General features: G+C 34.6%; 1 protein-coding gene across 1 annotated transcript in view; it reads left to right on the top strand.

Annotated features, from left to right (window-relative positions):
* The window catches only part of LOC148944941 (uncharacterized), a 39,856-nt gene that overhangs the window by 12,030 nt on the left and 13,300 nt on the right, over positions 1 to 14,526 (top strand). The window contains exons 3-4 of the mRNA XM_089099545.1: positions 2,263 to 2,326; positions 7,445 to 7,615. Coding sequence (XP_088955671.1) covers positions 2,263 to 2,326; positions 7,445 to 7,615 — 235 coding nt within the window. The remainder of the gene's footprint in view (positions 1 to 2,262; positions 2,327 to 7,444; positions 7,616 to 14,526) is intronic.

The raw sequence follows: 14,526 nt of genomic DNA, 5'->3' as shown, positions 1-14,526 counted from the left end.
ATTTGCCTTCAAATAGCTCACAGAACTGATAGACTATATGAATTACTCTTAATCTATGCCTATCTACCTTAGTTTCGCCTTAGGATAGATGATTAACAATCTATCTATAAATGAACTAAATCATTTTTATACAGTTTTAAAATCGTTACGCAAGCTTTGCCTCTCACGGAGACTATCTGCATTAGCCTTACTCTAATAACACATGGCTCTGATGTTTTCATCACTTCCACGAAGTTTATTTCAATTCAGTTTGACGTTATGTAACTTCAATATTATGGTGTAAATTTTTCATTCATCGTTATGTTGAGACGTTTCTACGAAGTTTTAATGATGTGATAAAAAGAGACGACCAGCGCAATCAGAAGCATTTGTTTCCCATTTTTGCCCATTTCAAGACTGTCTTGCGCTATTCAAACCCTGTTTGTATTTTTGTAACGATTGTATAACGTTGTATAACGTTTTGATGACATTCTAGTGACCAAATTTTTTGTCTTCAGTTTCAGGATTGTTCAGAGTAGTCAAAAGTATATGTCCACTAATTTTAATGCTTTCTTCAACCACTGAACGATTTTTCTGATTTTTAATGCTTTAATGCAACGTCACCTTTTCATCTTCACAAATTCCTAGCTTTAGGGACTTAGTCTTCTTAACATTAATTTTCGAACCTATTCTAGTACCCTGAACTCGCAAAACCTTTAAAAGTTCATTCATTTTGCTCACAATTTCATCTAGGATGCTTAAATCATCAGCATAATCTATGTCCAGGAGAGTTCTTCCTCCCCATTTGATTCCGTGGTCTCCCATTGCTTTTTCCGTGCTCCTTAAGACAAATTCCATCAAAATGATCCATATAAAGGGGGATAGAACACAACCCTGCGTGACTACTGATTTAATACAAAACCAGCTGCTAACCTCATTTCCTAGTATGATAATGTTTTTCTCGTTTTTTTTTTATTTTTGACTTTTTTTAGAAATAAAAACATACATACAAGTTCGAATTTGGTTCCAATTCTTTAAGAATGACCCCTGAATCACAAAGGCCGTTTAATTAGAATAGATAGCCCTTTTGGAAGTAGGCCTACTAAAAAAAAACTTTAGTGTAAAGAGTGAGGTATTGTCTAGGGGTTGAATCCCCTCATATACGTAGTAATTTCTGTCCATCTTAAGTCTTTAATGTTGCTCCTTGCTTTCAGTTGAAAAAAAAACTTTTTGATCGTTTTTTAAATTATGCTGGGGAATCCGGCACCCCCTTCACAGAAATTCTTCTTCTCCCATGAAAACATCCTCCATGGAAAGATCCTCCCCCGTAATCCCCTCCCCCCGCCCCCCGCCCCTCCTGAAAAAATCCCTCCTGAAAATGTGTGTATGCTTCCCAATAACCAATACTATATGTAAACAATGGGCAAAGCTCATCACTTGCAGCCCTTCCCATGGGGACTTTGGGGGATTAAGTTATCCTCAAAGTTATAATTATTAGATTTTCGACTATGCTGAACAAAATGACTATCTCAAAATTTTAATCGGGTGACTTTAGGAAGAAATGAACTTGGGAGGGGCCTAGTTTCCCCTCCAATTTTCCTGGTTACTTAAAAAGGGCACTAGAACTTTTAATTTCCATTCAAATTGGCCCTGTCGCGATTTTTTGGACCACTGGATCGATACTTTCCCTCCTGGGAAAAACAAACAGATAAATACCCATCTGTGATCTTTCTTCTGGGCATAAAATACAAAATTCTACATTTTTGCAGATTGGAGCTTGAAACCTCTACAATAAGGTTTTCTGATACGCTGAATCTGATGGTGCGATTTTCATTAAGATTCTATTACTTTTAGGGGGCGTTTTCCCTTTTTTCGAAAACAAGGCAATTTTTGTCAGGCTCGTAACTTTTGATGGGTAAAACTAAACTTGATGAAACTTATATATTTGAAGTCAGAATAGAAATCCCATTCTTTTGATGTATCTATTGGCATCAAAATCCGTTTTTTTAGACTTCCCGTTACTTTTGAGCCGGGTCGCTCCATACTTACAGTTCGTTACCTCGAACTGTTTGATGTATTTGCCCGTTCCTTCTCACTGTTATCACCTGATAGTTTTTGGGATAGTATTTTTTTTTCTTTTCAATAAAAGCAATTAAACTGACATCAATAATATCAGGATTGACATTGCTAAAAGATGTGCATTTGTGTGTTTGAAATTCAAGTCTATCCAAACTGTAATGTTTGTCCATATTTCTGTGTTTATTTTTCTTTTCTTTTTTTAAGCTCAATGGAAATCGGATTTTGAAAAAAACTGAGAGAAAGCTAAACGGAATTATAAATTCTTCAGGTTAGTTTTACATTGTTTAATTAAAAAGTATATAGGCTAGACACCAGTATGTATTATTCGTTTCCCCCCTATTTTCTGTAATTTTAATTAGAATATAAGGAATAAGAGCAAACACTCGTTGAAACCCATTGGACTCTTTTATTAAACCTGATCTTTTACTTAAACCTTCTCTCACTCGGTACCCGAAGGAATACTGAAGATTCCCTTAGGAATCAATATAACAAATAAAGATTTTGAATATTTCCATAATAATATTATGCACTACGCATAACGTGTTTTTTACAGTTTCAATCAGAATATTATACACTATACTATACTTAACATCTAAGACGGTTATGTTAAGCCCTATGATTTTATTTATTATATTTGTTAATCATTATAATGATATTATACACCATGTGGCCTAAAAGGGTTATTTTAGATTTTTTTTTCTTGTTTAAAAACAAAATGTACTAATGTAATATTTTACTGTTTCTCGATAATTAATAATTTTCGTCAAATATTGACACGTTTAATGCTTAAGATGACAAAATACTGCTTTAAATTTAACTGTTAAGATCCACAATTGCTTCCAATATTTTGGTCCTATCTTATTTTATCTATATTTTCATCTAGATATTCATCAAGGTATAGACATAGTTCTCGATAGAGTCTATATAGATCCACAACTGGTTTTAAATACTTTGGTCTTGTTTTGTCTATATTTATAGGGGTCATGGTATTCTTTAAACACCTATACATCCTCCAACCAGTAGTAATTGTAATTCCTTCCTGTCCTAAATACATGATTACTTAATTCAGTCATTATTGAAAATCCAAGATACCCTTAAACGGGAGTGCTATGAAATAATATTATTTCAATTTGGTTGCTCAAAGTGTCACTTACTCAAAGTGTCATCACAAAGTGTCACTGATGGCAGTAATCTGTCTTACGCCCATTGTCCATGGGGCAACTGTTTCAAGTAAACGGTTGGAAACTAGTCTCATATGCAACTGGTTTACGACAAGTTTACAACCAAAATGAAACGTGTCTCCGCCCACGGACACGAATGGCGGTGGATTAGTTGTGTTTATCTAATTGAGCAGTGCAGTGTAGTTAACTATGTTGAGTTCTGCAAAGAAGACTTAAGGATGACTATCATGAGTACCGCAGGTTTATTAGGGCTCAGAGGGAGTATTGGGTCCATCCGCACTTCGAAAAGAATGCAAAGTCTCGTCTGTTCCTAGCAGCAAAAGAACTGTCTCAAACAGATAGAAAATTTATCGCATTTTACAGAATGTAAAATTTTGTACATTTCTTCATGCTTCTCCACTTCTCGTACGAATTTCACTTTTAATTCTTGGTCTGATGTGTTGAGAGCCAAAATAATTGGACAATATCAACGCGGTAGTTCCCGAAAATGAGTGGGACAGCACTCTGCAACGCAACTCTGACCACGGCTGGAGGCTCAGCCGAACGTACATTTCTTCATGCTTCTCCACTTCTCGTACGAATTTCACTTTTAATTCTTGGTCTGATGTGTTGAGAGCCAAAATAATTGGACAATATCAACGCGGTAGTTCCCGAAAATGAGTGGGACAGCACTCTGCAACGCAACTCTGACCACGGCTGGAGGCTCAGCCGAAACCGGTTTTAGACGAAATGGAAACCAGTCTCATCTGGATTGTCTCGTGGCCGGGCCCCCATTCTACTTTATGGCCATGGTCACAAAACAGTTGAGTGCGTAATCGGTTAGCAATTATAGTCTCAAAACAGGGGCCCCGTGGGTGCTGGGCCTTAGAATTTATCATAAACAGAGGTACTAGAATACAAAACCATTAGGTTGCAACGGCAAGCAAAAGTTTTAATACCTCGATGGTAATTCATTTTCTTTTTTGTGCCTAGTTCAAAGTGGTAAGGTTCTGCCATTTTGCCAAATGTAGGTCTAAACGGATATTTTTTAATGAAGTAAATTGTGTTCTGGACTGTTCTTCAAATTTCATCTCTGATGTGCTGTGAGATCGGTAGTTCGGTAGAATGTTTGGAATAATCGTTCTGATATTTTAGATTAATCCAAAAGATGGTTTTGAAAAAGTTTTTCCAAGACAAATTAAGAGCCATATTAAATTTATAATGAGTGGAATGCACTACTTTCATTTCTACTATATTCTACAATGGCCTACTTTATTTTGAATGTTTCTCCTCTAATATTTTTAGACCTACTTTAGTACTTTGTTTCTACTTTAGATTTAAATTTTCCACTTTATTCCTTGCCGAGCATATAGATTTTTGTTACAGAAATAGGAATTTTGAACACAATGGCGGGATTTCGGCAAAAGCGATTGACAAACGTTCTTGTTTTTGTCAGACTTGGATGGACCCGCGAAATGTGAAACTAAATAACCAACGGGAAAGGTTTGATTTTTGGAACTGGGTGAGATCAATCAATACGCCAAGTGGAGCGCTAAAGTTCACTAGCGTTTTTCATGTCATTTGGTTTATTTTTGGACTTCCCTGCTCAAATGTCGTTGTGGAAAGACTTTTCAGCGTTCTGAAAACAGTAAAAAATGAAAAGAGGAATGGGCTCAAAAACGTAACTTTGGCTGTGACGATTTCTATCAAGTATGGGATGAAGCGTAAAGGCCTACGCTCACCGAGAGTTTAAAAAAAAAAAACCTGAAGTCTGTGAAACCCGATGCGAATGCGTCCCAATGCGTCTCTTTTTAAGGATTTGGGAAAGAAGTTGGGGATGGCGATGACAACGATGACTCGGGGTATTTATCTTAGTAGTTTGTATTTTCTCTTAAATCTTATTATTTGGTAATTCTCATTAAATTTTTCTTAATACAAACTAAAGTGCTTCTACATTCGGAATTTTTTGGAAAACTGGGAGGCAGGTAGCAGTCTACACTAGTTAAAATCGAATAATTCAAAAGATAAAAATGCAGGCGCTGTCCTTAAATCAAACTTTAAGTGATTCATTTTTGCTACGATAATCTGCTTCAAATTAACAACTCAATATAAAAAAAAATCAAAACAAAAATAATGTGTGGAAAAGCGACCGGTTGGATATCATTCATGCGAATCCATCGTACTAATTCAAATAAAAACGAGGGTGTTGCAAAATTAGCAATAGAGAAGGAAAAAATAATGGCAAAGAAAAACGAATCAATAAAATATATTCATATGGTCCAGAATTTGAGATCTGGACCCGGAATCTATAAATCAAAGCCGAACTTAACCAGTCGATAAATATAAAGTATTGTTTTAAATGTCAAAAGAAGACATTTTGGTAGAAGTAAAAAGTATTGAGTTGTAAAATAAGTCGTCTTGAACAAATGCCTTTTAGCCTAATAAGTCTTTCCTTGTAACTTGGAAAGAAGTCAGAAAATGGGGAAACTTTTAGGGATTTTGGTGTTGAAAATAGGGAAGTTCCACCAGCCTTTTAGGGATTGAAAAAATTTGAAGTGGAAACACATGTAATATAGCGTAAGAATCAATTTTGTTAACATTCCTGTTCAACATACTCCCCGATTGTGTCCTACTATAATTCTACTCTTTTTTTGGCACTTAAATACTTTATATCCACATTAGTGAAATGGAAGCACTGGTGGAATGTGCGATAATAATGCATAATTCTGAAGATGTTCTGCTTTAATTGCTGCGCAACCAGGTGCTTTTAATTTTCTAGTCACGATAGTATTGTCGCTAATTCATCCTCGCAAAATAAATCTTCCTTACACCTAAAGCGGCAATAAACTTTTTCAGCAATTTTATTGATGACCTCTACTTTAAACCTTAACTCGCATTTTAATGCTTTCTAATTTCTTTAGATACCTCTTATTTTCGTATGATCTATTAGTCAAATAATTCTTGTAGCCTACTAATCCCCCCTTTCTGTGAAGCATAAAGCAATTTCACTAATATTCCTAGCTTTGCTTTTAACCTTCCTCTCAAAGATACCATCCAGTAACTTCACAAACTATGTTCCTAAAATTGTTCAATCCATATTCTACGTTGTCAAATTTTTCACTTCAGTATAGCAATCAACTTTTCCTGGAAAATTTATCTCAAATTTTCATATTGGAGTCTACCAACGTCATGTCTTCCTGGAAAGTAGTTTCCCTTCCTAAGTTTTATCTTTGGGGTAATCCTAGACACTACTAAATGGTTACCTTTACTTTTAACATCAATAACATCACTTCTATATACCTTACTATCTTTTAGTGAAGCATTCAAATGTTGCATACCTACGAAGTTGCAGCAGTCTGTAACCATTACTGTTTTCTTTTCCTTCGTTAAATTTACGTATGCTAGGATATCTTTCTGTTTGCTAAGAGAACCAACATTTCTGTTTTCTTTTCCTACGATAAATTTATCGATGCTAGAATACTGCGTATCCCTATTTCTACCGACCTGGGTCTTAAAATCACCTAATAAATTACCATATTTCTACATGGAACCCTGTCTATTTGTTCTTATAGTTGTGGGTAGAATTCATTTGAGTCACCACTGTCTCCGTTTGCTCGATTTACAGAGGCGTATAAGGCAGAGGCCTTATGAAGTTTATTGTGAAGATTAAGTACTTATCATGGATAGCTTCCTTATGGATCTTTCAGACAGGTTCATTTTGGATCTTTGAGAGAGGTTCATTATAGGTCTTTCAGAGAGGCTTATTATAGGTCTTTCAGAAGGTTTATTATGGATCTTCAAAGGGCTCCAAGTTGAGTTATGGACTCTATCGCTCATATTACTGTATACACAATTAATGCTAGTCATTGGTAATCAACTGCATTCAGACATACAATTAGAATTTTAAATAAAGTGTCGTTACTAATCAGTCAGTGAAACATCACTAAAGACGAAATTCTTAAGATTGTCAAGCGTCATTAAAAGCCAAACTCTTAGCAAGGAAATTAATTTTTAATTTCATAATAATACAATAATACACTGCAGGTATTATTGCTGTAATATCTTTTAAAGTCTAAATTTTTTTCCGATTATTTTTATTATTAAATTTTCTCTTCTCATTTTTGAAGAACCATTTAGTAATTATTTTGTGTTCTGTATAATTTATAACACCAGAAGCCTTACTTTTGTGAGTGTTTTAATGTTGATTTAATTATAATTTTCTTAAGAAGTTGAAGAAGTATTCCCAGATTTTAGTGGAGATATTTTTGGAAGGAAGCATCCTGTTTTATCACCCAAACATGAAGATGTTCCTTTGGTGGTTTCTCCTGTTGCACCTGAACAGCTTAATCTTAATTTCAGGCCATCTGAATCCGAATCAAATATTCACGAGAGCGGAAGTGAGTTTTCTGACACTATTTTTTTTTCTTGCTATTCAGTCCAAAACCCATCTGACTTGCCTCGAAAATATACTAGAAAATGATAAAGATTTCCTTTTCTATGAAGAAAAATTTTCCTTTTAACCCTGAAATCAGAACAAAACACTTTACGCATATCTGGAACAGGGAAAATATGTCAACATTAAGTAAGAAAAGTGATGCTTTTAAATCATAGGCTGCGCAATAGCGCTGCCTAAGTAAATAGCGATGTGGGCACAATGTATTATTTATTTTTTTATTATTTTTCTTTCCTTTTTTAGTCTAGGACAATTTTTATCGAAGGAGTTCTCGTAGAAATTTCGAAAACGGCTCATTTGGTTGGAAATTGAAAGGGCTAGTGCCCTTTTTAATAATCGAAATGATTGGAGGACAACTAACCCCCCTCACACGGTTGCCATTTCCCCAAACACATCTAATCCAAATTTTTAGATAGCCATTTTGTTCAATGTAATTGAAGAATCCAGAAATTATGTCTTTGTGGATGACAACCTCCCAGAGCCCTCATGGCAAGGGTTGTAAGTTATGCTCTGGGGGCATATAAGGTATCTTATGCAGCGCAGTCGTGCTGTCTAAGTAACGAGCGATGTTAGCACAATGTAGTATTTATTTTTTTTTCCTTTAGACCAGGGCACTTCGTATCGAAGAAAGTGTCGTAGAAACTTGGAAGAGGGCTCATTCGATTGGAAATTGGAATGGCTAGTGCCTTTTTAATAGTTGAAAGTGGTTGGAAGGCAAATAACACCCCTTCCACACCCACCATTTCCTAAACACATCCAATCAAAATTTTGACATAGCCATTTTGTTCAGCGTAGTAGATTTCTACATAGAAATTTTGTTTTTGAGGAGGAAACTCCCCCACAACCCTCAAGGCAAGGGTTGTAAGTTATGCCTTGGGGGCATATAAGGTTCTTATAGAAATCTTTGTCGTAAAAACTTCAAAGAGGGCTCATTGGATAGGAAATTCAAAGGGTTAGTGCCCTTTTTAATAGTCGAAAGTGAGTGGAGGGCAACTAACCCCCCTCTCACGCCCACCTTTTCCCCAAACACATTAAATCAAAATTTTCAGATAGTCATTTTTTTCAGCGTAGTTGAAAGCTCTGGAAATTAGGTCTTTGTGGTTGACAACCCCCCCCCCCCCCATAGTCCTCTGGGCAAGGGTTGTAACTTGTGCCGTGGGGTCATATAAGGTTTTTATAGAAATTGTTGCCGTAGAAACTTCAAAAACGGCTTATTTGACTGGGCATTGAAATGGCTAGTGCCCTTTTTAATAGTCGAAAGTGATTGGAAGGCAACTAACCCCCTCTCACGCCGACCTTGTCCCCAAACACATCCATTCAAAATTTTGAGATAGCCATTTTGTTCAAAGTAGTTGAAAGGTCCGGAACTTTTATCTTTGAAGATAACGCTCCCCCCACAGCCCTCAGGGTAAGCGTTGAAAGTTATGACCTGGGGGCATATAAGGTTTTTATTGAAAGCTTTGTCGTAGAAACTTGAAAAAAGGTTCATTCGATTGGCTATTCAAACGGCTAGTGCCCTTTTAATGGTCGAAAGTGATTGGAGGGCAACTAACCCCCCTCTCATGCCCATCTTTTCCCCAAACTCATCCAATCAAAATTTTAGATAGCCATTTTGTTCAACGTTTTTAAAAGTTTTAGAAATTAGGTCTTTTAGGATGATAACCCCCCTCAGAGCTCTCGGGGCAAGGGTTGTAAGTTATGCCCTGGGGAAATATAAGGTTTTTATAGATATTGATGATGTAAAAATTTCAAAAAGGGCTTATTTGATTGGAAATTAGAAGGGCTTGCGCCCTTTTTAATAGTCGAAAGTGATTGGAGGATAACTAACACCCCTCTCACACCCACCATTTCCCCAAAAACACCCTATCAAAATTTTGAGATAGCCATTTTGTTCAAAGTTGTTGAAAAGACCAGAAATTTTTATTTGAGGATGACAATCCCCCCACAGCCCTCAGGGCAAGGGTTTTAAGTCATGCCCTGGGGGCATATAAGTTTTTTTTATAGGAAGCGTTGTCATCGAAATTTCAAAAAGAAATTATTCGATTGGAAATTGAAACGGTTAGTGCCCTTTTTATGGTCGAAAGTGATTGGAGAACAAGTAACCCCCCTCTCACGCCCACCATTTCCCCAAAGACATGTATTAAAATTTAGAGATAGCCATTTTGTCCAACGTAGTTGAAAGGTCCGGAAGTTACTTCTTTGAGGATGACAACCCTCTCTCAGCTCTCAGGGCAAGGGTTGTAAGTTGTGCCCTGGGGCATTGAAAGGGCTAGTTTTGGAATTCAAAACTAGCCCTTTCAATTTTGAAAATTGAAAGGGCTAGTGCCTTTTTTAATAGCCGGAAGTGATTGGAGGGCAACTAACCCCCTTCTCACGCCCACCATTTCCCCAAACACATCCAATCACAGTTTTTTTTATAGCAATTTGGTTCAACGTAGTTTAAAGCTCTGGAAATTAGGTATTTGAGGATGACACCCCTTCATCCCTCAGGGCAAGGGTTGTAAGTTATGCCCTGGGGCATATAAGATCCTTTTTAATTTTTGAAAGGCCTTTTTTAATAGTTGAAAGTGATTTAAGATTCAGATTGATCGGAGGGTGGATACCTCCCCACATCTCGTATTTCCCCGAAATGTATCTGATTTTAATTGAGATGGCCATTTTTTGTCGTAAAAACTTCGAAAACAGCTTATTCGATTGGAATTTGAGACGGCCAGTACCTTTTTTAATAGTAATTCTGATAGAAATTTTGAGATGACCATTTGTTGTCGTAGAAACTTCAAAAACGGCTCATTCGATCGGAAATTGAAATGGCCAGTGCCCTTTTTAATAGTCGAAAGTGATTGAAGGGCAACTAAGCCCCCTCCCTCGCCCACCATTTCCCCTAACACATCCAATCAAAATTTCGAGATAGCCATTTTGTTCAAAGTAATTGAAAGGACCAGAAATTGTATCTTTTTGGATGGACCCCCCCCCACAGCCCTCAGGGCAAGGTAAGTTATGCCCTGGGGAAATATAAGCTATATATAGAGAGGGTGAAATTTTGTTCAACGTATTTAAAAGGTCCGGAAATTATGTCTTTGAGGATGACAACCCTTCTACAGCCCTCAGGGCAAGGGTTGTAAGCTAAGATGACAATCCCCCTACATTCTCAAGACCAGAACATAATTCGCACTTCACTGAAAAAATGGCTGTGGATTGTCAGTTTAGTATGCATGTACTGATTTACTTGTATATTCCTTGAAGTTTTATAATTTTTAATTTATTAAAGTTAAAAAGTTCAAACATTTTAAACGTATTTTGTTTATTTAAATCATAAACCGAGTCAAACTAAAAACGAGCAAAAATTAACATGAGTAGGGCTGACAACCCCCATACCTTCTCAAGACCAGAACATAATTTACACTTTACTGAAAACAAAATACATTTAAAGTATTTGTTTTTACTTGATATATGAAGGGGGAAGTTCTCCCCCTTGCACTTCAATTACTGTGCTAGTATCTGGTGCCCTTTTTAAGAGTAACAAGAGATTTGAGGGCAAGCAGCCATTCTCTCAAGCCCATTCATTTTCCAAACGCATCCAGTCAAAATTTTAAGATACCCATTTTTTTCAGCATAGTAGAACGGTCCAGCAACTATGTCTAGGGATATTAGGCATGTCAACCCCCCACAATTATGCAATTGACCCATTATGGTTTAAAATTAAATGTTGCTTTAAAATGAATTAAAAGGCATTGTGTTAAATGGTTGCCAATAAGACACCTCAACAATATATCAAGAACGACAGGGAGTATTGTGTTGAAACTTTTGGGGATATTGCTATTACTACTTCTTCTCTTAAAATTTAAGTAAATAAAAACAGTGTAAGTGTATCCAGGTTGTCAAAGTGCATAGATAGAATCTTTTGGGAATGACATTCACTTTTATTTTTTAGGTCACCTTCAGAAGCTATAAAATTAAATTAAAAAATATTGTATGTATAAGGGTTAAAAATTGTTACAAAAACTTCTCCAAAGTACAAATAGCAACCCATACTATGAATTTGTATAGAAGAAAATTGAATACATATAAAATAATATTTTTCTCCCATGAAAAAGACCATGTAAAAAAAATCAACAGAAATTAATTAAAAAAACTTTCTCCACAAGACAAGTATTTCAAAGAGCTCCATTAAGCCAAGAATGAGCAAAAATAAAGTCAAATAATCGCCCAAACGTAAAACTACCATAAATTACTATTAATAAATAAATAAAACCCAAAACGAACAGAAATTACAATAAATAGCCGAGTCAAACTCAAAACGAGCAAAAATTATGAGTAGGGCTGATAACCCCTATGCCCTCTCAAGACCAGAACACAGTTTGCGCTTTACTGAAAACAAAATACGTTTGAAATGTCAGTATATGTCAATTTAACTGCCAATCCACGGTCATTTGTTTGTTTTTTTTTCTTTTTGCTTTTATCTTTTGTTCCGCTTACTGGCAATTCCTTTCTTGCTAAAGTAATAATGAAATCTGTACGTTCTAGATCTGCATGATATATATTTTTTGCACAATTTCTGCTGTTTTTTTTTATACCTACATGTCCAATAAACGTTTTTGACACATCAAGTTAGAATTTTGATATTGATTTTAGTGTTACGTTTTCATCTTAGTTATACTAAAAAGAAAAACATGTGAAGGATTTGAATTGGTCACTGTATTTTCAATAGTGTGTCTTTATTGTTTGCGATTTAACAACAAATGCTAAACAAGATGTAGGACAAAAAGAATTACGCTAAAAGCAATGCAACATGTCATTGCACATTTGAACATTTGAATGAACAACATTTCATTGAATATTTCATTTTGTCATTGCATGTATACCCATCGGGGAGTGGGGAAAAATCAATTGATACACTTTTTCAATAAGATAAATAAGTGTTTATGATTATGTTAAGGTAAATTGGAAGTTTTATTTTGTTTTTCAGAAAGGCAACCCCCCCCCCCTGGAGTCCCGTATAAAGCTCTAATAATTGATTTCCATTTTAATTGAATCTATTGATTCAGATTAGTTTCTTTGTTGAATTGTTATCTGCTGCCTTGCCTCAACTTTTGTCATTGATTGATTGAAATGTTTACCACAATAATTTGTGGAATAATTCTAAAAAGGGGATAATAATAGAAGGAAACTTTATAATCTGACTTATAGAATAAACAATGTAACTATGAATTGGATCTCGTTAATATCCACGTTAATTGAGTCTACTGATTCATTGCAGGTTCTTTGTTGAATTGTTATCTGCTGCCTTGCCTCAAACTTTTGTCAATGATTGATTGAAATGTTTACCTCAATAATCTGTGGAATAATTCTAAAAAGGGATTAATAATTAAAGGAAATGTTATAATCTGACTTGTAGAATAAACAATGTAACTATGAATTGGATCTCGTTAATATCCACGTTAATTGAGTCTATTGATTCATTGCAGGTTCTTTGTTGAATTGTTATCTGATGCCTTGCCTCTAACTTTTGTCAATGATTGATTGAAATGTTTACCACAATAATTTGTGAAATAATACTAAAAAGGGGATAATAATAGAAGGAAACGTTATAATCTGACTTATAGAATAAAACAATGTAACTATGAATTGGATCTCGTTAATATCCACGTTAATTGAGTATACTGATTCATTGTACGTTCTTTGTTGAATTGTTATCTGCTGCCTTGCCTCAAACTTTTGTCAATGATCGATTGAAATGTTTACCACAATAATTTATGAAATAATTCTAAAAAGGGGATACTGATAGAAGGAAACGTTATAATCTGACTTATAGAATAAAACAATGTAACTATGAATTAGATCTCGTTAATATCCACGTTAATTGAGTCTTCTGATTCATTATAGGTTCTTTGTTGAATTTTTATCTGCTGCCTTGCCTCAACTTTTGTCACTGATTGATTGAAATGTTTACCACAATTTATTAAATAATTCTAAAAAGGGGATAATGATAGAAGGAAATGTTATAATCTGACTTATAGAATAAAACAATGTAACTAAGATTTGGTAATATATATATATATATATATATATATATATATATATATATATATATATATATATATATATATATATATATATATATATATATATATATATATATATATATATATATATATATATACTATATATATATATATATATATATATATATATATATATATATATATATATATATATATATATATATATATATATATATATATATATATATATATATATATATATATATATATATATATATATATATATATATATATATATATTGTCATTTTTTTTAAGAGAATATGCTGGTCAAATAAATAAGTGCCCTTTGATTCTTTATTTTGTGTTATGGTTAAATATCATGACTGCCTTCCTGAAAATCCAGTCCCCTTCCGTGATTATTAAAGTAACATAATTACTTTGCTCGAACTGAGTGATATATTATAGGTTTATTGCTCAGACTTCTGTAGCAAAGTCACAACCTTAGTGTAGATTTCTTAATTTAGCTTTTTGCTTCTTTAAATTACAATTGAATGTATATCAAATATTATTTGTACGGATCTAAAAAAGTTGAGAAACACTACTAATACTACTACTAGCAACTCACACCGGCACCAAGCCGCCTAAAAGCCAACACAGCTGCAGATAATCTTCCACCTCAATCCATTCAAAGCTTGCCTCTTTGCTCCCTCCCCAAAATTTCCAGTTTCCCTTAAATCTTTCCTTATGCCTTCTTGTCATTCCAAGTTGGAACATCCTGCTTTGTGTTTGACTCTTGGTGGATGTCCAAAAAGCAGAATCTTTGTAAATGTCTCGTATGCAGAAAATGTCCTA

The sequence above is a fragment of the Artemia sp. Qi Xiang Cuo genome, chromosome 13 (genome assembly GCF_049724085.1).
Source record: "Artemia sp. Qi Xiang Cuo chromosome 13, ASM4972408v1, whole genome shotgun sequence".
Taxonomy (NCBI): domain Eukaryota; kingdom Metazoa; phylum Arthropoda; class Branchiopoda; order Anostraca; family Artemiidae; genus Artemia; species Artemia sp. Qi Xiang Cuo.
The sequence above is the reverse complement of the archived record's forward strand: the minus strand, read 5'-3'. Positions and strand labels throughout refer to the sequence as shown.